This window comes from Heterocephalus glaber, unplaced genomic scaffold (genome assembly GCF_053883595.1).
Source record: "Heterocephalus glaber isolate CG9 unplaced genomic scaffold, H.glaber_assembly_v1.0 deba00000331, whole genome shotgun sequence".
NCBI lineage: Eukaryota > Metazoa > Chordata > Mammalia > Rodentia > Bathyergidae > Heterocephalus > Heterocephalus glaber.
The window spans coordinates 67,188,167-67,214,179 of record NW_028258142.1 but is presented as its reverse complement, the minus strand read 5'-3'; the positions used below and the strand labels follow the sequence as shown (position 1 = coordinate 67,214,179).

Below are 26,013 nucleotides of genomic sequence, written 5' to 3'. Positions count from 1 at the left end.
CAGTGCATTAAGATGGCGCAAAAATATACTTAAATACAGTGAAGCTATGCCTCAGTATTTAGCTGTTTCAAGAGGAAAAGTGGTTGTGTGCATCCTGCTTTGGGAAGCAGCGCTGATAGTGGTGATTTATGTGGAGAATCAACCAAGTTGCACAGTCTGTCCCTTGAACCCAGTTGCAGAAGAGTCTGGAGTCCGGACAGATTCTGTGGGGTGTGTTCTGTTGAGGGCGTTGTCAGCTGCGGCAGGCAGGATGAGTTCTGCTGCTCTGGTGTGCGTGCGGACCTGGTGAACAGTGTCAGGTGCTGTGCAGGAGCAGGGAGCAGTCAGCTTCCAGAACCGGTGCCAGGTTTGGAGCCTGTGGAAAGGCCTTGTGTGGGCACGGGCAGCGAGCGTCCTGCCCAGCTCAGGGCCTGGGCAGGAGAGTACATTAAAGCTCTGTTGTGCCAGCCTCTCAGGAGGTGAGGAGCACGTGGCTGTGGCAGACGCGTGGTCATTGAAGGTTTTTTTTTTTTTTGGTACCAAGACTTGAACTCTGGACCTTTCACTTGTGAGGTAGGGGGTGGAACCACTGAGCCAAATCCCCGGACCTATCATTGAAGGTTTAATCTGGGCCCTGAAAGGGATGAAGAGCTTGGTGTGGCTCACATACGCGTGAGTGCTGTTCCTAAGGAAAGGCTGTGTTGGTGAACTTCCATTGTCAGCAGCAGTTCCTCCAGTGTTGTGTTTATCATGGTTGCGTGTCCAGCGATCAGCAGCGTTCACCTTTCCCCATGTTATGCTTGAGGTGTTTCTGTATTTCTGGATGGAGGCGAGGAGCAGGCTTGGCCAGAGTCACGCTGGTGTGCTGGTGCCGTCAGGCAGATCCAGGTCTCTTGCCCTCAGGCTGGTGGCCTTGTGGGAGGACAGGGGCTTGGTTTGATGCCTCAAGAGAGAGCGCTGAGCTGACCTTGGCTGAGGCTCGTGTGCAGCCTTCCCTGTGAACTCCTCCCTGTCCACTTCCTCCCCTCAGGCTAGTGGGCCTGCTCTGCACTCACAGGGAGGGACAGACATCTACGTGTACAGCAGTCTTCCCACCTGTGCCATTGACATTTTGGTTGAATGAGGCTTTGTTTTGGGGCTGTCCTGCTACTGGATGCCACCCCCTAGTTGTGAAATAAAAAGTCATCAGACATTGGAGACTGCTGCTGGGGGTGGAGGCCCCTGGGGGGGGGGGGAGTGGTGCAGCAGGGACTGGGAGCAGGAGGGACTTGGGGTGAGGGTCGGACCCCGCAGCGCCCTCAGTCCCCAGCCACTCACATGTATCCTGACTGGTTGGGTCTGAGTGCAGAGTAATGGATTTGGGTTCTTGTTGGTGCGCGCACGTGTGTGTGTGTGTGTGTGTGTGTGGTAGGGATGGAGCCGCGCCTGGGGCCTGCCCGGTGAGCCCTCACCTCTGAGCTGCACCCTCCTCAGCACGATGGCCCTGGGTGGCTCCTGGTGTCCGCCCCCTCCTGCGTCCCCCAGGGCTTCAGAGCACGCGAGGGCGGCAGTCTCCACACACTCAGCACACAGGTGCTCTTATCTTCCACGCTGTCAGCCCGTGGGCGGCTGAATCTGTGGACTGGAAGGTGGGAAGGAGATGTCCTGGGGCATCAGCTCCTGTGGACAGGCGGTAGACGGCAGGCAGAGGGAGGCCTCTAGCACGGACCTCCCTGGCACTGGCCGAGGACACAGCGTGATACGAACTGCAGGAGATGAAGAAAAGGGGGCCGGGTTACGAATTAGGATTGTTCCGTGAGCAGCACGTTTGTGAAGTGTTTGGGGGAGTCTCTGACCCTTCCGAGGCCATTTACAGGACGCTGTCCCTCTCCCCAGTGTACATGCCATGGCCATCGGACTGCGACCTTTGTGCGGCGAGAGTCCACGTGACACAGGCGGGTGGTGTCTTCACCTCCACAGCCTGTGAGGGGCCTCAGACACTGAGGATGCCGAGTGCACTGGGCACCCTCTGGTAGAATACTGTGGACCCTCCTGTGACTAGAGATCAATTGATTGGTTGCTGGTATTGGAGATTGAACTCAGGCCTTGCATTTGCTAGGCAAGCACTCTACTGCTGAGCCACATCCGAGCTCTTTTTCACTTGGTGATTTTGAGACAAAGTCTCATTAAGTTGCCCAAACTGGCCTCGAACTTGGGATCCTACTGCCTCAGCCTCCCCAGGTGGTGGGATTACAGCTACCCACCAGTACTCCTGGGCTTTTTCTGAGATTTATAGAACTACTTACAGCATAGTTTTAGGGATTAGAATCATTCCTGGTCTCATCAGCTTCCCACACCCTGAATACTCATGTGATAGCATTCATTTCATAGTTTGGTTTCACATTTTTTTGCTGTACCTTTAGTGTTAGATGGATAAAGAACACTTTAGAACTCAGGGCCACAGCGTGACTGTAGATGGCTGTGGTGCTGGGGATAGTTTCCCGGGTCCTGCAGAGCGCTCCCGGGCGTGGAGCTCTGGCCTGTGTGTGGCTAGAGGAGGAATGGCCTATCCAGCCCTCAGTAGGGTTCGTGCTGATTTGTGGCAGGGCTCTGGGATGGCGTCCTGATTCTGAGGAGAGACGGTGTTTGTGGAGAAGGAGAGGTTGTGAGAACGCATGTAGCACATGATTCTGGCCCGTGCACGGTGTGTTTCTGAGCACTCGTGTCCTGGTCACGGAATGGGGAGATCCCATGAGGCCTGGCCTGGGGGCGGCAGGTGCCGTCAGTCAGGGAGAAGGTGGGGAGTGGCTGTCCTGCGTGTGAAGTGTCTGTGTCCACGTGCGGAGGTCAGTTCGCCATGACAGGCGTCCGTGGAGTCCCTGCTGAGTGCAGGCAGCGCTCGAGATCCCTTGTGATTGAAACATGAATTGATGTTGTCGTTAAAGAAAACGACAAGATCTGGTGGCCTACACCTGTGATCCCAGCTTCTTGGAGTTGAAGCAGAGGATCACAAGTTTGAGGCCAGCTTCGGAAATTTTAGTGAGACCCTGTCTCAGAAAGGGTTGGGGTAGGCCGGGGACTTAGCTCAGTGGTTTCGCTGCCTGCTTCACAAGCGCAAGGTCCTGAGTTCGATCCCCGGTACCAAAAAAAGAAGGGGCAGGTACTAGGGTGTAGCTCAGTAGTAGAGGGCCCAGGGTTCAACCCAGCCTGGGCGGGGAAAGAAGAGAAAATAAGACACACATGGCGACCGTGTACCTCAAAGCCAGCGGCCTTACCCCGGCCGCTGCCTCCCTGGGAGGAGAGGAGCCCTCGGCAGGCGGCAGGCGGGGTTCAGAGGTTCCTGTGGGGGTGGAAGGGTGGCGCCCTTGGGCAAGGACAGGTCCCTTAAACTCCCAGCTCTGCTGGGTGTGGGGGCTGCAGCCTGCTTCTAGGCAGGGAACTGTGTAGTTCACTCTGATCCTCGCACTTGGTTCAGGACTCTAGGAAGCCACTAGCCTGACCAAGAGGAGTCCCTGCTCTCCCGCTGGTAGCCTGCCTGCCTCTGTATGTCTGAGTCGCCCCTGTGCCATGGTTCTGTCCCTCCCCACTGGCTCCAGGAAGCTGAAGCGGGGGCCTCTTCAGGGCTCTGCATAAATGGTGAGGGAGATGCCACCTGTCACTCAATACAGCAGTGTGGTTTTTTGGTACCGGGGATCAAACTCGGGACCTTGCGCTTGTGAGGCAGGCGGTGGCACCACTGAGCTAAATCCCAGGCCCACAGCACTTTGTTTTTAATAAAACATTGCCATTTAAACAAGCTATTCATTTACATCGTTCTGAAAACAGTATCTTGGGGCTAGCTTTCTGCTCGCAGAGGGTCACGAGATGACCCGAGGGCTCCAGGCTGCCTGCCCTGTGCCCACGCCATGGCCTTCTTCACTGTGGTGTATTTGTCAGACCCCGTGGCCATGCGTCTGGCCCCAAATGCGGCTGCTGGTTCCTCTGCCCCGGGGAGGACCTGCAGCTGCCATGGGCAGGGTCCCTCCGTGAGGGTCGCCGTGCTGGGTGGGCAGGCTGGGTTGGGGTTTGGGCAAAAGCCCGAGGTGAGAAGCCTTCTCGCACCACGCGATGGGCACATGGTACCCGTGGGCATCGGTGGCTCTGGCAGCCTCGACACGTGGGGGACAGGGTGCCCCCCAGGAGTCCCGAGTTTCACCTTTTCTGTATTCAGGTTGAGAAATGTGCTTCATCCGGCCTGCATTCCGGAAGGGGCCGGGTGGTTACGCCAGCCCTGCTCTTTCTTGTGTCTCCAGCATTTACTTCTGCCAGCCCGGAGCCCGTGCTTGTTTATCTCTGGTTTTTATCCACTCCCGTTTTGTTGCTCTGGTTTTTGAGCTGTCCCTGTGACATCCCTTCGTGGTGTGGCGCACGCCTTGCTCTGTAGCACTGCGGGTGCTGTGACGCCCCTTTCCTCTGTGTCCCGGAACTGGAGGGTGGTGTTTAGACCCCAAGATCTGCACACAAGGGTGTGCTGACTGCTGCTGGAGTTGCTTCATTTTTAGTGCAGAAGATTGAAAGGAAAGAATTTAGTTACTTTTTGTGTCTGAGCTTTGAAGCACCTGGGAGATCTGGGAGGGCTCTGGCTGTTTTGCTTTTACCAGCTCCCGGGGTGTTCATCCTGCAGAAGGTGTTTGTTGGGTACCAGCAGCCATGTGGGGTAGTGGGGGCCACAGAGAGCAGAAGGGCCAGGGGACAAAGCTGGAGCAGCCTGTGACGGGCGTCCTGGAGCTGAGGGAAGTTGGTGGAGCACGTCCAGGCCATGCAGGCATTGGCTGAGGTGTGTGTGTGGCCTGGAAGTGGCTTGGAGCAGATCTCAACCTTGCTGCCTCCTCTTCTCCAGTACAGGGCCGGGAGGTGGCCCGGAAGCAGCAGTGGAGCTGCAGGTTCTGGCCGACCGAGCACATTTGGAACAGTTCCATGTCTTGTGGTGTGGCTTTGCACCAGCGCACCGCGGTGCAACCTGTAGGTGAGACACACTGGCTGTGATCTGTGGACATGCTTGTGCAGCGCCTTGCACAGATGCTGGCGAAGTGCTTCGCTGGGACCTGGGAGAGACTGATGCAGCCTGCAGGGAGCGGTGCAGGTGGTGGGAAGGTATGAGCATTCCTGTTGGGAGCTGTGTGCGGTGGCCTGAGGGGTCCGTGGCCCCGGCTAGCCTTCCTGCGGCGCCTTTGGGTGCTGAGGGCATGTCCCGTTGGCATCCTGCTGGGTCCTGGACCCTTGGCCTGCGTCTCCCTCGCACAGAGCCTCTGAACGCCTCCCCACGCTTGTCAGCAGCCCAGCAGCGTCTCCTGCAGCTGCACAGGTGCTCTGCGCGGTTTCTTTCTTCACAGTGGGTGGGTAACGGAGTGCTGACCCCGTCGTAGTGTGCGCTATGTGTATTTGAGGATAATTAACTGGCCACTTTCCTGCTGGCTTGAAAACTAAAACACTAATTTCTTTTTACATTTCTTACTCAGAGCTATTTTCTTGGGCTTCTTGGGCTTTTTCCAGGTTTCTCCACACATTTCTCTTTTCTCAAAGTCCACAGAAAAGTCCGCAAGTCTAGTGACACCACCATGGAAATACCAATCACCAGGAAGACCACACACCTTGATCCCAGCACTCTGGGAGGCTGATGCAGGAGGATTACAATTTCCGGCCCAGCCTGGGCAATTTAGTAACTTAGTGAGACCCTGTCTCAAAATAAAAAATAAAGGACTGGGCATGTAGCTCAGTGTGAGGGTCCTGGTTCAGTCCCTAGGACTGACCAAAAAAAACGACAGGGAAACATCCCACATCCCAGCACTGCAGGAAAAGCCAGAAGCAAGGACACGTGGGCACACCACGAGCCCAGAAGCTCTGGGCCTCCCTGTGGTGCCAGTCGCGCCCCATCCAAGGGCTGACCCTGTCCAGTACCATCCCGTGGTGATGCACCTGGTCCTCTCGTGGAATTCCTGTGTGACTCTTTGACCACTTTCCCATTGCATTTGTTGGTAAGACACGAACGACATTCAAGTATTGATTTTAGCCATTTAATTTACGGGCGTCAGTCCCGTTCACAGTGACGTACAAACATTACCACCGTCTCTCTAGAAACAGTCACCTCGCACGGCCCTCCTTATTCCTCCTCCCCAGCTCCAGGTAACCTTGAGCTTCCTTTACTGTAGGTAACCTCGTTTGTGTTATCACTGAATTCAGCTGTCTTGCCAGTTTTCCTTGTGATTCCTTCTTTGTTCCATGGGTTTTTCTGCCAATTTTTGCTTGTATGTATCTGAGGCTGTCCAGTCTTACTAGATACACACACTTGTAGAGGTGTCTCTTCTTCGTGGGTGTAACTGTGGTTGTGTGTATAGTTAGCACAGTTTTTTGTTGTTGTTGTTGTTTTGTACCGGGGATCGAGCTCGGGACCTTGTGCTTGCACAGCAGGCGCCGGAACCACTGAGCTCAATCCCCGGCCTGTTAGCACAGTTTTTAACGTTTGTGTGTTTGTTTTTTCTGGTTTTTTTTTCTTTTCTTTTTTCTTTTTTTCCTTCTTTCTATACTTGTACTTTCTCCTTTTCTAAATTCCTATGTGTTGGTGTGACTTTTACAAGCAGAATATACCTTGGATTTATTTTCTATCTGATATAGAAGTCTTCAGTGAGGCTGCAGCGGTGGCCATGTTGCTGGGAGGGCTTGTGGGGGCTGTGGCAGGAAGTAGCCAAGAAGATGGACCGGAAGACAGGGCGTTCAGACAGGTGCAAATGGAGGAGCAGAAGCTCCAGGAGCTAAAAATGAAGGTGGGAAAGGGCCTGGCCACAGGTGCAATTAAGACATCTGGCAGAGGGCTGGGGATTTAGCTCAGTGGCACCACGCCTGCCTCGAAAGTGCAAGGGCCTGAGTTTGATCCCTAGTACCAAAAGCAAAGAAAAGAAATCTGGCAAAAAATAAATGGAGCTCCAGATTATAGTGACCCTGTTCCCTTCCTGTTCACACATCCGGGTTCCCTGCCATAATGTCTTGTGGCGCTGCATCTAGTGAAGTGTTGTCTTGGAGTCTGTTGTACATTTAAGAATAAAATTTTGTAAAAAGAAAAGAAAATTACAGTAACTCATGGGCTCTTTAGTTTTTATTCAGCCAGCCATCCCTGCCTCAGCTGTGAATTTAAAGTAAACTCAGACTGCAGTGCTGCCACAGTCTGCTCTTTGATCTTTGTTCTGCTCTGAATTCTGTATCAGCTGGAATTAAACCAGCTTATTTAAAAGGCAAAAGGAATCTTTAATTTTAATTGGAATTCATTTACATCAAGTCTAACTACTGATGTTGGGTTTCAGAAGTCTCCCGTCTAACCCTTTGCTTCTCATTTTCTCTCCTGCACTATTACATTCCTTTATTTTTCTCTTTTTAGTGGCTGTCTTATGGTGTGTTTTGGTGACTTATTAAGTCTTACACTGATTGTGGATTGTACTGCTGTCTGGTGAGTGCAGAGGCGGACAGCACTTTCATTTGATTTATCTCTCACTTCTCACCTGATTGCTGACATGAACTTTAGTTCATAGACGTAAAACTCCACCATGCAGTGTTTTATACAATTTAGTGTTCATCGTGTCCCGCGTATAGTTATCCTGATCTGCTGAGGGATCTACAAGGCCAAGACTATTTTCAGAGAAAAGACGACAGCCTCCCTTGGCATCGGGGATTGGTCCCAGGACCCCATGTAAAGGACAAGGCATTTGTGTGTAACGTGTGGCTCCTGTGTGCTCTGAGTCACCCCTAGATCACCTAGAGTCCCCGAGGCAGCACAGATGCTGGTCTGTGTGTTTGGGGGTAAGGAGGAGAGACCGCCCGCCTGCGTGTACTTGGTGTGCATGCGAATGCCCGGTGTGTCCGCCGTGGGGCACCTTTGGCGTCTTCTCTGGTGAGCTCACTCAGTTGTTGATCTGAAAGTGTCTGTTTTGTCCTCATTTTAAGGCGGACTTTAATGGGAAGGTGTGATGCATGGCACAGCACATCAGTGATCTGATGGCTGATGTGTGCTCATAGCAGGGTGCTCCGGGGTGCAGGGACTAGGTGCCTGGGTCCCCAGTGTCATGCTGCGGGCATCTGTGTCTGACCACGCTCCTGAGCGTTGAGGGCCTGGGCAGCCCTGCGCCCTTGGTGCTTGCAGCCGCTCTGCGTGTGCAGCTTCTCCACACTCTCAGCCATCTAGGTTTGGACCTGCAGGTTTGGGGCGTCATCAGCTATGCAGCCAGGAGCACTGCTGTGCGTGGTTCTTGGGGGACAGAGGTAGCTTTGTGTTGGACCTGCCTGCTAGTTCACGGTGTGCGTCTGACATTAAATAGATGCTCTGTTTTTGCCAAGTTTTCCGAAGTGATTATGTCTCACAAACTTTTAAAATTAAAATCTGGGGCATCAGTATAAATTTAGATGACCATAGCCAATGTGTATTTTTTCATTTGCTGTGTTGGTAATGGAACTCAGGGCCTGGTGCATGCTAGGCACACACTGTGCCCTGAACGATACCCCAGCCCTGAACTGTGTATTTCAAAGTAGCTAAAAGAAGGCCGGGGATTTAGCTCAGAGGTTCCGGCACCTGCCTTGTAAGCACAAGGTCCTGAATTCAATCCCTGGTACCAAAAAAAAAGAAAAAAACCCCAAAACTCACTCAAAATAGCTAAAAGAGGGTACTGAGAGTTCTTACCACAAAGAAATGATAAATATTTGAGGTAATGGATCTGCTAATTACTCTGATTTGGTAATTCCACAGTTATATATGTGTTGCAATGTCACTTTATATCTCCAAAATATATACATTATTATTTGTCAGTTTACCTAAAAAATTTGACCAGTGTCAGATGCCTGAAGGGATTATATTCCTAATAAAAATAGGACATCAGGCCCTATATTTAGCTTCTCAAAACTGTGACTTTTAGGTCTTTTTATACTATTTGTGCTAATACATTTTTAAAAAAAATTAGGACTGGTATCTTTTCCCCTTGTAGTCCCATTTTCTCTCCCACCCCAATATAGTTAGAAGCCAAGGGCTGGGGACTTAGCTCAGTGGTTCCGCCACCTGCCTCACAAGCGCAAGGACCTGAGTTCAATCCCCAGTACCAAAGAAAAAAAAAGAAGCAGCCAAATTCCTATCAAATAAGTTTCTGTAATATCTTTTGCTGCTCTTTTCTTTGTTTGGTACCAGGGATCGAACTCTGGTCCTTGCGCAGCACACAGCGAAACCACTGAGCTAAATCCCCAGCCCTGTAATATCTTGTCTTCTTTTCTTTCCTTTCTTCCTTTTCTCAGTCTCTTTCTTCTTTCCCTCTTTCCTGTCCTGGGGATTTAACCCAGGGCCTTTGTGCTGAGCTATATCCATAGTTCTCTTTAATTTTTTTTTTTTTGAAATGGGATCTCACTGAGTCACTAAGTTGCCTCAGTTGGGCTCCAGCCTGATTCTCCTGCCACAGCCTCCCAGAGTGCTGGCTTTGCAGGTGTGTGCCACCACGCCCAGCTAATACAGTGTCTCGTACTTCTGAAAGGTGAATGTCATTGATAGGTAGTGGTAGATGCTATTAACACCTCATAGACTGCCTGGTCTAGGTCTCGGCCATACCTTCCTGCATTTTTAGTGAACGTACAGTTAGAGGCATTCTGTGAGTGAGTTTCTGCTTCTGCCACGTTCCCAGATACAGAGGGATAAAGCACACCCACGCCTCAAGAAGCTCCCAGGGCCGAACCCCCCTGCCTGCCGAGTGAGGGACGTCGAGGAGCGCGGTGCCCAGTGGAGTGTAAGGCTGCGACCCTGGGCGGCCTTCGGGACAGCACCCGGGGACAGCAGGTCTCTCCCAGTGCTGTGTGTGCTGCGCGTGAACCCACACCGGCTCACCTCCCGCCGCTCACTCCCCGAGCAAGGGATGTGTGCGGGAGGCAGAGCAGGCGCTCCCCGCCACCGAGTGTCCAGGCTGGGTGGGCAGCGGGTGCCGGCCGGGAGACGCCCTGCTGATAACCGAGCCCTGTGGCTGGAGATGAGCGGGCGAGGACCCACGAGCCGAGCCGGTTATCCGTCTTCAGCTCTGAGCTGCGGAAACAGTTCAGGCGTGCAGAGGTGGACAGGAACGGGGCCAGGCGCAGGAGTCAGGAGGCTGCGTAGTGCGGAGCCAGGAGGAGGAAGAGCTTCAAAGGCTGGCCAGGGCAGGAGGGCGAGTGTCCCCGCTGTCCTCGTGGAGCGCGGAGGGACAGAGCGGCCACGGGAGTGGTCTGGATCTCCGCTCTGGTGCTGGCTTCCGCACAGCGGCTGTGCCTCAGGCCAGCCGTAAGCTCCCCCACCCAGCTTCCCCAGCGGAGGGCGGACGGCAGCCCGGGGACCTCAGCTCCCATGCGCACAGGCGTGCTTCGTGGAAAGATGAGATTTTCAGGGTGCTTCGGTGCAAGACTGATAAGAAAATGCTAAGCAGTGCTGAATATACATTCAGAGCCCGGGAAGTGACTGCAGGCTGAAGAACCCTGAATGTGAGCTCATGGTCGTGTCTTACTGCACCGCAGGCTGTGAGGGTGAATCTAACGCGCACCGCGTTTCCTATGGAGAATCCGGAAATTGGTAGCGCTGGCCACCATGTGTAGTTTCACAAGATTCCCGTGTGTGTATTTCTTTAGGTTTCCCTTCTCTGCTACTTCTCTGACTTGTTTGATGTTCATTAATTATTTGATTTAGCTTCTTTATATTCTTTGGGGAGTAAAGAGGGCTTATTTACATTAATAATAAAAATATTCCAAGTACAACATTTTCCTCTAAACTCTTGGGACAAATTTCATTTGAGATCTGCAAGGTCACAGCTTCGATTGAACATTTGGTTATTTTGTTGCCTTATATATAAAATTACATTTGATGGGAAATAGCCAAAGTCCTTTTTTTTTTTTTGTAGTACTGAGATTGGAACCCAGGCCTTCACACTGAGCTGTACCCTCATCCCTTTTTATTTTTTGTTTGGGGGGAGAGTCTCACTAAGTCACTTACTCACCCAGGCTGGGCTCAAACTTGTGATCTTCCTGCTTAGCGTCCCAGAGTTCTGGGATTTCAGACATTTACCACCGTGCCTGGCTGAAATGGTCGCAAGTTCTTTAATGATAGTTGTCCCAGGCTCATTTCATTCTGTTTGTAGTTTGAAAACTTAGAGGGCTGGCGGGCGGTATTGGAAGACACCTGTACACCAGGCCCTGGGTTCAACCCCTAGTGCACGTGTGCACACACGCACACACACACACACCCCCCTTGATTTTTTACTCCCAAGTATAAGAGTGTATCTTTTATGAAGTTAGCTGTAGAGAGGCATTTCGCGACTAGCACGGCCTGTCCTGTTTGCTGTCTTTGTGCTGGTGCAGTGGTGGTGCCCCTGAGGTACACGGGCATCTCGCCCTAAGCACCGCCCTGGCCTCCGGATGGGTTCTGTGGTCCACACCTCGAAGGAGGACGAGAATTGGCCAGGTGGTGGCCGTGGATGGCAGGGCTGTGGCGGAGAGGACCTGCCCGCTGTCCCCGGCGGCCTCCTGGTGATAGCTCATGCTGCTGGCTGTCGAGGTGGGGGTAATCTAGTGGGTCCCGGAGCGCCGGGGTCTTCCCGTGACTTGCAGGCCTGCCGGCCTCTCCTGCGTACAGCTGTGAGCTCAGTGTGTTTGTGAGTTTCAGAAACTGAAGCAGTATTTGGGTGACAAACTCTGGGGAAAATGTAACCCAGATTGATGTGGTTTACAGAAAGTGCTGCAGATAAGAGCCTTATCCGTCAGGGCTGGGCTGGGCTGTGGTGCCGTGTCCTGTGACTGGCCCAGGTGACCTGTCACCTGCCCTTGGAGCCACTGCCAGCCAGCTGAGTCTGGCACCAGAGCACAGACCTGTTTGGGCTGTGAGCTCTGTGCTGCTTGTTACAGACACATAAATCACATGGCCATAAGTTACAAACACGCAAGACCTTACAAATACACACGTAGAGAGGGCACTTGTGATGTGTTGAGAAAGCTTTCCTGAAACCGAAGCACATGTTTTTTGGTGGAAATGTGTGACATTTAATGATGTTTGTCTGGTGAGATCATAGGAAAATTGTGAAGAAAAGGACGTGTCCTAAAGACTGAAAACATTCTGTGGAGGGCCCTAGAGCAGGCCAGAAGGCCTGGACTCCAGAACTTCCTCCTACAGTGGGGTGACAGGGGCGCAGTCAGGGCTGCTGTCCTGCAGGGCCCCTGTTCCCATGGCGAGAGCCAGTGAGGGGCCTGGACTGGGGACCCAGGCAGGCTGCACCGTCCTGGGCAGGAGGCGCAGTGCAGATGCGAGAGGCGCAGTGGGTCCGAGTCCGGGCAGGGTACTGTGTCAGGCCGTGCAGGTGCCTGCAGCTGGGCAGCACTGGGCAGGGCAGGGCAGAGCTGAGAGAAGCAGTTCTGGGCAGACGGGTGCATGGGGCTTTCCCACGTTTGGGGTCAGAGTCAGCTCCCTTCAGAGCGCGCTATGCCGGGAGGAGAATGTGTGCGGCTGCAGGCCTGGTTTAGCGCGGTCCGGTCGGTGCGATTGTGCTCCAGCTCCCAGAAACGTGACCGAATGCTCGGGGCTCCCTTGGAAGCTTCCCTTTGCTCTGTCTGATGCCGCGCACTCTCATGTCCCCGTTTCCCCGCCTGGTCCTCAGCTCACGCTGGGCCCCGCTGCTTCCTGCTCCTCCCGAGAGAGCCATGGATGGCTGGGTTGGGTCAGCAGCCTGGGCACCTATCACAGCTCTTTGGCCTTGGAGGACTCTTTTGCTTCTTGGAATTGAGCCTCCTCTGCTGCAAAAATGAAGTCTTTGCCCCGAGGGTCTCAGGCCAGGGCTTCACACCGGCACGTGATGCGTTTGGATCCCCATAAAACAAGTATGGGTTAACATTAAGTAGTGAGCTGTTTCATTGGTAATTTAGTTTCTTCGAATTTGACAGGCATTGTGGGCGTGGTTAAAAGGGCAGGTAGCTGTAGAAAGGCCTGGAGAACATTGGACGAGTGCCTGTTGCCTTTTTATTTTCGTTCTTTGCTGTAGTGGGGACTCAACCCAGGGCCTTCACAGTGAGCCCACCTTCCTCTATTCTTTTTTTTTTTTTTCTTGGTACCAGGGATCAAACTTGGGAGCCTGCGCTTGCGAGGCAGGCAGCGCTGAGCTAAGACCCCGGCCCTTTCTCTGTTCACTTTGAGACAGGGTCTTGCTGAGTTGCCAGGTTCAGCTCAAGCTTGGGACCTCCTTGCCTCGGCCTCCCAGAGTCCTAGGGTGACAGGCCTGCAACACCACGCCTGGCTGGCCTTCTGCTTTTTAAAATGCATTCTGACAGGGGCGCTCAGAATGTTCCACTGCTGCTAGCAATTCCCATTAGGCTGGAATCCTTGTAGAAGTTATCAGAGGTCCAAGGGAAGCTTCTAGGCAGAGTTGTTCGTGGAGCTGCCCACTTGGAGGAAGGGTGTGAAGGGCAGATGAGCCCTGGGTGGGGGAGACCTGCGTGGCTACTGGGAGGGCAGCAGGGCAGCGCAGAGTGGTGAGGACAGCCCAGCAGCTGTGTGACTCCGGCCCTGCTGCGCAGCTACCACATGCGTGGAGATGGTAGGGTTTTGTGCGGGGCCCGTCCGGGTGAGGCCTGTTCCTTACACCCAGTCCCAGAGGCCCAGTGGCAGGCACTGAGCGCCCTTGGGTCTGGAGGAGATTCCCGCACCCCCTGGAGGGCGCTCACATTCACCTCAGATGCTCACTGCCCTCCCACCAGCAGGGGCAGCCTTTACTGTCCACCGCACAGAGGAGTGGAGAGCAGCAGCCTCCCGCCCGGGCAGCAGCACCAGGCACAGGCCTGGCGTCTGGACACAGCCCTGCTCTGTGGCCCCTTCCGGAGTGTGTGGCTGCATGGACGCATCCAGGGGCCGAGTGGGAGGTGGCCGGGGTCCTGCCACCATGGCTGCTCTGTGGTCCTGCCTTAGTGTTTAGAACAGATCACCATGGCCTCTGGCGTCAGAGCAGTGTAAAATGATGGCGTTGAGGTGGGGCAGCCAGAAGGTGAGAACAGGTCTGAGAGGCCGAGCAAGCCTGTTGGCCACGCTGGGCCTGGGGGCACCCGGGAAGGCGCCGAGCTCACCCTTCCAGTCCTGAGCTCCGGTCCCCTCTCTGCAGTGCCCTGGCTCCACGCCCTGTTCCTTCCTCTGGCGGGGACCCTGAAAGGTCGGGTAGCTAAGGACAGGCCCATTTTACAGGGCTCGAGCGCGTCTCCATCTGTTGCAGGAAGACACTGGCTCCCCCTCCAGCGAATCTTAAGAGCAATCAGATCTTTTACAACGAGTTAAAAAGATGGTAAAAAGTTTTCTGTTTGTTGTTTTGTTTTTGCTGCAGTTCCGGGGCATGAACCCAGGGTCTTGCACAGCTTGGTAAGATACATGCTAACCTTTATTTTTCATTTTGAGATAAAGAATCTTGCAATATTGCCCAGGCTGGCCTGGAACTTGCTATCCTCCTGCCTCAGCCTCCTTAGTAGAGTGGGCCACTGGCCCTGGGTCCTGTCCACGATTCTCAGCCTGGTTAAACTGCTCTGCCCATTTGGGAAACACTGCATGAGCTTCTGGCTGCCTGTGCACGTCACCTCTTCCTAGCATAGAGGTACTTTTTTTTTCCTGTTTTTGTGAGACAGGGTCTCACTGTGGACCATCCAGGCTGAGGCTGGCCTCAAACTGGTGGAATCCCCTGCCGAAGCCTCCCAAGTGCTGGGATCACAGGCATGACCACCACTCCTGGCTTGTCGGTGCTCTTTGAGAACTTTGAAATGTTTTGAGAACTTAATGTTTAAGTAGCATTTCAGATACTTCATTTTACACCCTTACCTGGTTAATCTGACCTTCTGAACTCGACCTGCTGGTTGTGTGGTTGGCAGAACAGACTCGTGTTGACACTCTGGCTTGGTGACGCCGCAGCAGTGAGCTGAGGGTTTCCGGGTCCAGGGCTCCTGGGTCTGGTTCTGTAGAGTGGTGCCAGCCCTCGAGGAGACACGGGCGCTATCACATGACACCCCACCCACCCTGTGCTGTCGGAGGCCATCCCCACACTGGCCCTGCTGCAGGACAGGTGGGTGGGCAGGGTCCTCCTGAGTCCCGACTGCCGTCATAGGGTGGGGATTCCCAGATCCTGGTTCAGTGTCGGGCAGCGCAGCACAGGATGGTGTGGGAGTGCAGGCACAGTGCTCCCCAGGTCTCTTCGATGGCCAGGGGCAGTGCCAGCCTCGCCGGCCTCTTGGGATTCCTGCAGGGCAGCGTTTCTGCTTTTGTGACCATGGAGCGGGATCTTGCCTCATGGACACCAGAGGCCCTGGACTCTGTCTTCCTTCCTTAGCACCTGAGTAGCTTTTGGTGCCCGATACTTTGGGCTTTGTCGTGTTCTGGGCCCGTCCTCGCCCTGGCTGGCCACTGTCCCGGGTGCTGACTCCACTGTGGTGCTGGGCTTGGCCTGTCCTGGGCAGGGAGAGCCAGGAAGCGGGTGGCCTTGTGTGTTCTCCCCTGAGCTGCCTGGTGCGGAGTGCTGTCGGGGCTCCCCAGCGCCACCGCAGGTCCCTCGAAGCCGTCCTCTCTGCCTTAGGAACACATCCTGAAGTCTGTCACCTCAGGCAAAGGGGACACCCAGGAGGTGGCTGGCCCACAGTACCCCCCCCCCCCGCGTCACTTGTCACCTGCCGGGGTGTGAGTGCTGAGCGGTCGCGTGTGTGTGCGTGTGTGTGTGTGTGTGTGTGTGTGCGCGCGTGCTGTGCTGGGGACAGTCCTGTACTGCTCACTTCATGCAGCAAGTAAATATGTAGATAACATGCGTATGTTGTCACAGCCCGCTCTGGAACAGCCGTTGAGCTAAGCTTATTTTCTGTTTACAATCACGTTAGGTATTTGTTGCTTATATGACCTTTGCGATTCACAGCACCCAGGGCTCCCTGTTTTTTGGCCTCAGTTTCAGCCCGTGTCGTATGTGAGGATCATGAGGTGATGAGAAAGTGTGGGTGTCGGTTTTGTTGTCATTTTAAGATGGGGGTGACACAGGAGCACCGTCCCCTGCCGGCATCGCTGCAGACTGCAGTGTGAATTCCTGCCAGGTTACAGAGGAGAGCAGCAGACAGGTAAAACAGTTCGAGGGCCAAGCGGGCAGCGCACATTTCCTGGTGCCCAGCAGTGAGCCGCTATCTGTTCTTTCTGCTGAAGCTGCCTAATAACTGATCTCCTTTCAGATAGCCACTTTCGTCTGAGTATGTTTTAGTCACAACCTGGGAGAAGTGGGTGGCTGTGCGTGTGTTGGGGGTGAGGGGAATGCTTGCCAGGTGCTGGTCCATCCTAGTTATTGTTTAGGTAACCCTCTGTCGGGGAGATTGCTGAATTAATCATATGGTTTTATTGTATGGGAACATTTCTGATTTCACTGAAATGATCACTGTATCTTTAAAATGGAAATCGATTTGGGGCCAAACCCAAGGCTTTGAGGTTTCCTAAGGAATATTTTAAATGCTTTAAAGCATTTTAAGGCATTCAAAAGAGAAAGCAAAACTTTAGAAGTGTTTTTCTTGATTCGTTGGAATGTACACATATTAAATATGTGTGTATTTTTATCTCCTCACAGCTGATCATGCTCTTCTGTTTCCTTTGTGCTTTTCCTCTGGCCCTCTGTATTGGCTCGGGTCTACGCAGATGCTCTGCTGCTCACGGATGTTTCCATAGATCACCCAAGTGGGCCAGAGCATGGATACAGTCATCAGTGAACAAAACTGCTGTGCTTCTCTGAAAGTGACTCTTTGTATTTTTATTACAGGTAAATTGGGATGCTCGCAATGCACCGAAGAGGAGGTAAGAGAACTGCCCCATCCCTCTGCCCCTGGGCTCTGTTTCCCGCTCGGTTCAGAGAGCTTGCTGGGGAGGAGTGGGGAGGGACCATCAGGCTTGTCCCGTCGGGTGTGTGACCCAGACGTTGGCCAAAGTTGGAGGCAGTTCCTATGGCCTCATGATGGGATTGAGCTGGTTAGGGCCCAGCGCTCTGGGGAAGAGTTAATTTAAGTTCAGTTTTTCAGCATCCAGCCTGAGTGTCATCAGAAACACATCAGTGCGTCGGGCTGCGGAGGGGAACGGGACGAGGGGACATGTTTTGTGAGGTTCACAAAGATGGGGAGAAAAAAGCTTGTCGTGGACAAGTAATTGGTGTTGCTGGTAATTTCAGCAGTTCTATTCCGAATTCCAGCTGTGGGACTGCAGGCACCTCCTCCACAGGCCTGTGTCCTCTCGGCGCAGTTGGGGAGGTGACGCGCATGATATCGCCTTGGGCTGGCGTCAGGGGCACCGTTCACAGTGGTGCCTGAAAAAAGGGCTTAGGGAATTGCATTTGTAGTTCCATAATTCAGCAGCAGATCGGTGTTTGTTTTAGTAAATTTTAACTGTTGTTTTGAGTAAAATGCAGCTAAGCGAGAAAGCAAAAATATCCTTTGTTGCAATCACTTTGCTTTTGTACTTCTTTTCAATTTTGAAAGTAGAGATTTTTTTTCACGTTAGTTCTGAAAGTAGTAGGAACTTACTTTCTATTGCTGGGGGTTTTGGTGGCCTCTCTGACATGCTATGAAGGCGTGGGCTTTGGCTTGAGTCGGAATATACACCTTTCATCTTGTGATTTCTGGGCGTATAACTTTTGAGCTGTGCGTTTTTTTTCTTTCACTGTTTTTTGAGACAGGGTGTCACTGAGCAGTTCAGCTGGTCCTCCTCCTGCCTCAGCCTCCTCAGTGCTGGGATTACAGGGACCACGTGCAGTTTAACTGTGCAGTTTTGAGTAAATGATTTTTTCTCTCATAACTGTCTTTCTTACCTATAAAACGTTGATGATGCTCCCCCTTAACTTTGTAGAGTTGTGACATTTTAGGGATGGTATGTGTGGAATGTTTCGTAAGCCCTGAAGGCAGTGTGGTAACTGCTGTGTGCCAAGGGAGCGAGGACTGCACAGGTCGCCTTCCAACCCCTGCCTCGATGTCCTGCCCCATCCAGCCACACAGGCAGCAGGGTCTTAGCCCAAGCCCCCAGCCAGTGGTCTCGTCCTTTCATGACTTGGACCACCGAAAGAGTTGGACTCTTAACTAAACAGAAATTTTGAGGGGGAAAAAAATCACAAGAAAACAGAAAGTTCAATCTGATTCTTGCTTTAAAAAATGGATTTAGGGCTGGGTACTGGTCATCCCAGCACTCTGGGAGGCCGAGGCAGGAGAATCACAAGTTCAGCCTTAGCGAGGGTAACACAGAAATTTGGGGAGACCCTGTCTCAAAACAAAATTAAAATAAAAAACGGGTCTTGGTAATGTTTTCTGGGGGCGACAGTTAACCTCTGCAGAGGAGGCTGATCCTGGGCGTTCATTTATCCATAGTGGCTGCGTTTTTAAAGGACAGCAAGACTTCGAATCCGCTTTAGTGACTGAACCTGGCGGGTTTGGTGAGGGAGAGGGCCTTCCCAAGCCGTGGCCTCTGAGGCATGCAGGCAGGTGTGGCCGAGCTTCACAGACTGGGGCTCCTTCGGAGACTGCTGGCTGCCGTCTGTGAGCTTGGGTGGCTTTCACACCAGCCGAGGCCCTGAGGCTGTGCTCTGGGCGGTCCAGGGCGAGCGGGTGGGGTGCCTGGCGCTGTGGCAGGCTGGTCACGGCCTGCTGTAGATTTGAAAACAGCGCTGCTCACCCGTGAAGACATCGTTGTGCTTCCCATTGTTACTTGCGTGAGCACTGTGGTTTCCACCAGTAGGCGTCTGGGGAGTTCCCGCTCTGTCCTCTCACCCGGTCGTGTCTGTTGCAGCCTCATCAGCGATAGGGCGGTGGTGTCTGAGAGGGTAAAGGGCCTGACGCCAGGGACAAGGACCAGTGGCCAGGGAACGGGCAGGTCCGTGCCTTGGGTGCCACACCCTCTGTGGTCCCACAGCACTTTGGGCCCTGGCCCTGGATTTGGTCCCTTGGGGAAAGCGGTTCCCAGCCCTGGAGTGCAGCTCAAGCCTCTGGGAGCTCCTGTGGCCATGGGTCCAGGATAGCAAGGCCACCAGGGCCAGCAGGGCCGTGGGAGGGCAGGACAGGCCCACGGGGTATGGCTGTGTATGTAGGGCACCAGGCAGGGACCTGCGGAGTGGGCCAGCACAGGACTGTTCCTGGCTGGAAGTGGTGAGGTTCCCTGGGGGAGAAGAAGGCCCTGCTTCTTAAGCCATCGGTGCCTCCATCTTTCCTGGACTGTAGGACCCCAGAGAGACACTGTGATTGAGGTAGAGAACTTTAAATGGCCAACTGTGCCTGGTAGTTTTTTAGTACATAAAAATCACATTGTGTTAAAGATCAGCCTGGGGATTTAGCTCAGTGGTTTCGTCACCTGCTGCACAAGCACAAGGACCCAAGTTCGATCCCTGGTACCAAAAAAAAGAAAGATGAGGGTGGTGGCTCATACTTTCAGTCCCAGCACTGTGGAGGCTGAAGCAGGAGGGTTGCAAGTTGGGCCCAGCCCACGCAGTTTAGCTCAGTGTAAAGGCCTTCATTTCAGTCCTCAGCTGAAAAAACAAAACACCCCTCCCCAAAGAAAGAAAATCACATTATACATTATTTCCTAGTTTTACTTATGATTCTCTAATACTGTCATACAATCATAGAGACTGAACGAATTTGGGTTTAGAGAAAGCAGAGAGACCATGCACAGGCTTTCAGTCAGCATTTGCAGACCTTTTGCCTCAAGATGAGCTAATGCTTCCCAAATCAGGTATTTTATCCCATTTCTCACTGCTTGGATGTTTTTGGTGCTGGGCAGGCTGCCTCTGAGCTGTGACCGGGCCTGGAATGTGCAGGTGCCTGAGGTCCTGGTGTTTTCAGTCCGTGTGTTTTAGGGCCATGGAGCTGCTTCCCATGTTGGCAGGCAGCTGTGTCTCCCCCAGCCCTCCCCATCTGAAGGCACGAGTCAGGTGGTGACACGGACACGCTGGCCCCTCCCTGCTTGTCCTCTGCGCTGCCTTCTGCCCCCAGCCCCGGGCGGGTGCTGTCCCCCAGCTCTGAGGGGACGTTTGGCGCACAGGTAACCCGGGCTCCCGCATGACCCACAGCTGGGATGGCTCCAGGCTGAGCAGGGGCAGCCTCACCCACTGCACACGTTTTTCCTGCTTCCATTATTTAAATGGTTTCTAGGTTATCAGCTTTGAGGAAAATTGCCAAGTACTTTCATATTACTCAAGCATAGCTGATGGAATTTTCTAGTATTTTAGCCGAGGCTTTTTCTTTTCTTTCTTTTTGGCTTTCCAGATCTCCTCACAGTCCTGTCCTCTATTAACCGCCGGTGACCCTGTGGCACTCAGTGGCCCTTTCCCTTTCACAGGAGAGGAGGCTCAGTGAGTAGCTGGAGTACCCTGACACTCCCCTGGCATGGTAGCTGTATTTTTAAGTGGAATAGGTTAAAGTACAGTGTGATGTAAAGTTAAATTAACTTTTATTCTAACTTCAGTCTTGGTAGAACTGACGGCGCAGCAGAAAAAGTCGACTTCCTGGAAGGAAATTGAGAAGGAGCCGTGCCATGCCTCCGAAGTGAGTTTATGGCACCGTGCGTGAGGACCGCCATCGGCTTGGGGTCCGCAGCCTCTGTGGAGGGGACCTCAGTGCCTGTTGCGTGCTAGTCCTCTTGGAGGCAGTCAGGGTCTTGGAAGACATTTGCGAGCGGATGCTGTTATTTCCAGCACTTCGGCTGCTGCATGGGGAGCTTCAGTGGTGCCAGGCTGATGGTGCCCGAGGTCTGCGGGTCTCTGTCCCAGCCTCGTGCTGGTCTGTGTCTGGCCTGAAGCGTCTTTCCAGAGTGCCCCACTTGGAGCAGCAAAGTGGCCATGTGTCCCCTTGTCCTGCAGACACTTCTCAGCTGTGCTCTCCGGCTTGGGGCCCAGGTAGTGGGGTGAACCTCTGGGGCAGCGTTGGTGAGGGTGCGCATGCAGCCCATGAACCCCTGCCCACAGTGGTGGGCCAGTGCAGGGTCCGTTCAGGATCTGTAAAGCAGCCAGTGACTCGGGCGTCGTTCTGTGTACTGGAATCTCCTGGGAAACTAGACCTGGCGCTGGTCCACTCTGGAGGAACCGGAGGTCTTGAGAATGAGCTGGGAAAGGCATGGGGTGAGGATCTCAGGCTTTACTCCAGCTGGATATGGCCAGTTTTGACCCGCCCTGGACTGTGTGAGCATTTCTTGGTTCTCTGAGCAGCCTAAACTGCTGAGTATAGTGCATGGGACGTTCTGCTTCAATGCAGAGTCAGCATTAGAAAGGCCCATTTTGTCTGTAGCTGAGTCTGTCTGTTCCCTTGGCTGCACCAGTCCTGTGGGCTCGTGGTGGCGGAACGTGCTGCTGCTGCTTTTTGTGGACACTGGACAAAAGCAGCTCAGAGATCTGGCTGAAGTCTGTGGTCTTGTTTGTGAAATACTTGCCCGTGGGCACAGTTCGAACTGTGTGAACCAGGCGGTTTGTATGTCTGTGAAAACAGGATTGGATACCAAATTATTAACCCAGGAAGAATTACAGAAACAGAAGGAGAATTGCTGTCTGATCTGCCCTTCGGCAGAGGCCTTGATCCTAAATGTTGAGTTTGTAAACAGGGTCACATGATTAGATGTGTGCTATCTGGAAGGGTTGGGAGAATGAGCCCCACTCCCTGCTGGTGAACAAGCGGCCCGGCCCCTCACTTGGAGGCTCAGGCACAGGAAGGAAGGCCCTGCCCATGTGGACACCCATTGCCTGAGGCTCAGACCCTGGACGTACCCAGGGCCCATCCACCTGCCTGTCTCCTTGGATTTGGGGCCCCAGATGCACCAGTTCTGTACGGCTGTTCAGTTGACATTATATACATGATCTGGAAATTGCTCTGTGTGTCCTCAGGGAAAATTGTGTCTGTGTTTGAGTTGTTACTTTTTTCTTTCTTTTGATTCAGAGTCTCACTCTGTTGCCCTGGATTATCTTGAACTTAGGATCCTCCCGCCTTGGGATCCCAGGTGTGCACCCCACACCAGCCTCTGAGTCAGTTTTAGTCAAGGTTGGTGGAGGGTAGGGGTGCTAGGTGAGCAGCCTTCATGGAGGTGTCGTGCACTGTCGGATGTGGATGGAGCCTGATGGTAGTCTCCTGAGGTTCATCTTCCCTCCTCACTAGGATAGCATTGATCACTAAAACAGCCTTCCCGGGACCTCTGACCCCAGATGGTGTCTGAGTCAGGGGACATGGTGTGAACATAGGATACAGCATCTATACCATAGCGTTTCTTCAAGTAGCTTTTACTGTCCCTGAAGGCAAACGGTAATTGTATAGCTGTGTATAGGAAAGTGTCTCAGAGTAACAAAAAATACTGACCTCTGAATAAACATTTTAAGATTGCTTACGAATGAACAGGAAGTTTGCCCTCTAGGTACCTCAGACATCTATGTAGTGCTTTGGTGATGAAGTGGAACATCGCCTTAACATGTGCTCTGCTGGACACAGGAGGAAGGATGCACTCCTTAGAGACAGAGGCGGGAAGGCTGTGAGTCCAAGGCCAGCCTGGCCCGTGTAGCAAGTTCAAGGTTGGCCAGGACTATGTCGTGAGGCCCCGGCTCAAAGAACAACAACAACAAAACAAACAAAATCATTTTCCTCGTTGGGGCAATAGCATTCTGTCTTGGTGAAAAAACAGAGTATTTTTATAATGTGAAAAGCTCGATGTTTGACAGCACACATGATGTGGTACTGACAGGATCTGTGTGAGAAGGGAGCTTTTCTTTTCAAAGCCCCTTTATTGATTTGTAGAGATGAGGTGTGTTTGTGGCAAAATCAAAACATCAGAGAGAGGTGAAAGGAGTAAAAATCACTTCAGACCCTGTTGCCTTTAGGGTGGCTGTTTGGAGTGTTCTGGAACCTTGTGTGGTGGACGCACCCACACACTCGAGGGGTGGCAGGGCAAGCCGAGCCTTGCTAGGAGCTCGCCTGGGCACAGACTTGGCTTAACGACTTGGCTGGCGGACAGGAGGGAGCTGGACACGGGGGAGGGGACGTCCCCTAGGAAGGACGTGTGGTGACACAGCTCAGGTCTCCCAGCCTTTGGGGAGGGGCAGCCAGGGGCCCAGGAAACCAGGGCTGGGGTCACACGGTCTCTTGAGGGAGCAGCAGCATTCCCACCTGCGTCTCCTCGCTTCCTGGGGTCCACCTTTGCTGTGTGCGCCCGTGTGCACGTGTGCGCGTGCTCTGTGGTGGGCCGGTGACGGATCACGTTCCCTGTGCGTGTTTAGGGAGTGGTCACTGTCACAACACTGGGCAGCCACACCCATGGATGTGGAAGGAGCCGCGGCTCCCAGGTGCCTGGGAGGTGCAGTCCCCGCGGAGACCGCTCAGGGTCCCCATGTGCCCCCTTCGGTGGAGTCCCACCAGGAAGGGACAGGAGGAGGCCTGGAGGGGCAGGAATCGCGTCCACCCGTGCAAGGTTGCCCGGGTGGGCAGATGGTGGGAGGGAGGGGATGTCTCTTCTGATCCTGCGGTGTCTTTGCGATGTGGGAACCAGGTCCTCGTGGGCAAGTGGAGGATGGAGGATGCAGTGGATGGGTGATGCTCAGGGCCTTGGGTTGCGTGTCTGTGAGCTTCGATGAACTCCAGGCAGCGAGGAAGGGTGGCCAGTGCGCAGGCGGAGGTGGGTTAGTGAAGGCGGCTCTGACAGTGCACGGGGACAGGACAGGTGGTCGTGTGTGGCCTTGGAGCAGGATCATCTTGGGAAGGTGAGTGGGAGCTGGGCGGGACTCCCCTCATCTGGGCCGGGGCCAGAAAGAGGCCCGGGAATAAGCAGCTGCTCCGTGGGTACCTGGAGAGTTCTGCCGGTGCCACCACCCCGTGTGTCTCCTGTGTGTCACATTGACTCCCAGGGCCACAGTCCTCATGCCACAGCTGCCGTCGCGTCCCTGCCTCTGTGACCTCGGTCAGCCCCTCGAAGGGCTGTGTCGTCCCCACGCAGCATGGAGGCTGGGGCACGGAGGATGGGCGCGCTCATGCAGCCGCTGGGAGAGCCGCCCTGTCCATTAGTGGCGGTCACTGGTCACCTGCTCCTTTATTCTTCCCTTCTCCCCTTCTCATGGCCCTGACGACTGACCCAGACCCTCGTCACGCTGGCAGGCACTGACCCCAGGCTGCACCCCCAGCTTTGAAGGCTGAGCTTTGGGGTGTGCGGGAGGAGACACGGTGGAGAAGGTGCTCTTGGCTCTCTCTCGGTGGGGCCGTGTTCTGAGGAGGCCGGCGTGGAGGTTAGGAGTATTTAAGTAGGAAACTCAGCCAGCGCACCTGAGCCCAGCTGCCGCGGTTGTCCTTGGTCCCTCCTCGCCCGCCTCAGGCAGGGTCAGGGCACGAAGCTGCTTCATTAGAATGTCCTGTGCCCATGGAGCGCTGGCAGTGTGGTGCTGGCCAGGTGCCTGGAGGTCCTGAGTGGGGAAGGACTCCTGGACCCAGGCGTTAGGGGGACAGCTGGGAAGGCCGAGGAGCATGAGGAGAGGGAGGAGGCACCGGAAGGGGCTGAGGTGGGCGGAGGAATTTCAGAGACAGTCCCGGGGTGGAGGGTCCACAGCTGTGTGAGGTCACAGGGATGAGGAGAGGGATGGGAGCAGCAGCTGAAGGTACTGAGGGCGGCCAGTGGGGCCAGAGCTGGGGGCTGGACGGAGCCCCTGGGCTGTGGTGCCCCTGGGGAGCGGGAGCGGGATGCTCGGGTGTAGTGAAGGCGAGTGCAGCTTGCAGGGATGTGGAAGACAGTGCAGGCCCGGCTCCTGTGCTGGTCCATGGCTGGGAGGGGCCCAGGGCGGATGGTGCTGCCCTGGTGCCCTGCGCTAAGTTGGGGCGAGGCTGTGGGTGCTGTGTGGACTGGCTCCCTTGGGCTCCTGCGGAGGGTTCCTGGAGGTCAGCCCCAGATCCCGAGAAGGCACAGACCCGTCCTCAGGGTGCCCAGCTGTTTGCGGAGAGCAGCGCTCAGTCGGCCCCTCCTGCCAGGGCAGCTCGAGTCCAAGCCAGCAGTCTACACCTCGAGCTCGCGGCCCACCTGGCAGGGAGAATCCCGAGTGACGGACACTTTGGCTCGAGGGGTCCCGCACCTGGTATTCTTGAGAGCCCACCCTCTTCTTTAACTCAGTTTTGTTCTACCTGGAGGAGGCAAGCTGGAGTACTCGTACTAACCCTCGGTTTTGCTGTTTGTCACTCCTGGCTGTAAGGAGGAACCTCGGCTTCCTTGTCTGTGCTCTGGACATTACCGCTTGTTCCTTGGGTTGTGGTAAGGGTTAGGGTTAAGCAGAATAGTGCCAGCAGTGAGTGGCAGGTAGTTTTTCTTATTGTTGTCATCACATTAATTTAAAACTTTGTTGCAAAGGAACTCACTGACCAAAGGATGTACCACAGTGGGTGGCCATTGCAGTGCACTCTTTGGCCTGCAGTAGGGAAAGGCACACCACGGATCTTGAGTGTGGTGTAATCTGGTGATTCTACTTCCAGACTTCTCTTTCAAAGAAAATAACTACAAATACGTGCAGAAATCTAGCCAGCAGGTGTCTGTTGTCAGTGCTGCTTGTTAGAAAGGTGTTCTGCTGAATGGCAGCACCCAGGAGGGCGGCAGGGCGGAAGTGAGCCTCTGCCCCAAGTCGAGAGCTTCAGTTTAGTTTCCATGAAGTCACGTCCTTGCAGGCACCGGCGAGAAAATCCAGCTGGCTCTGAGATGGAGAGAGGCCCCAGGCGGGGTGGTGCTGGGCCCCTCAAGAGGATGAGCTGCTTGTCCTGCACCTGCTGTTTGGATGAGCGTGGTCCACAAGCGAGGAACAGGACCTGGGGGTCGTCACGCAGGTCCAGTGTGTAGAAACCAGGACCTGGACTGCGTGGGAAGCAGGCGGAGCCAGTGCTAAGCAGGTGCAGCGGTGTGGCCGTAGGTATCTGCAGATCATCGGAATATTCTCTAAATTGTTTATCTTGACTAAGTAAAAAGCAGGTTTCGCATCCTCACAGAGTTATTTTTTATTCTGTTGTGCAGCAGGTGTGGCACTGAGCTCTGTC

General features: G+C 54.0%; 1 protein-coding gene across 5 annotated transcripts in view; it reads left to right on the top strand.

The window, feature by feature from the left end:
* The window catches only part of Spire1 (spire type actin nucleation factor 1), a 103,583-nt gene that overhangs the window by 1,714 nt on the left and 75,856 nt on the right, over positions 1-26,013 (top strand). For all 5 annotated transcript variants that reach the window (XM_021265277.2, XM_021265275.2, XM_021265274.2 and 2 more), the window contains exon 2: positions 16,773-16,807. In XM_021265277.2, coding sequence (XP_021120936.2) covers positions 16,773-16,807 — 35 coding nt within the window. The remainder of the gene's footprint in view (positions 1-16,772; positions 16,808-26,013) is intronic.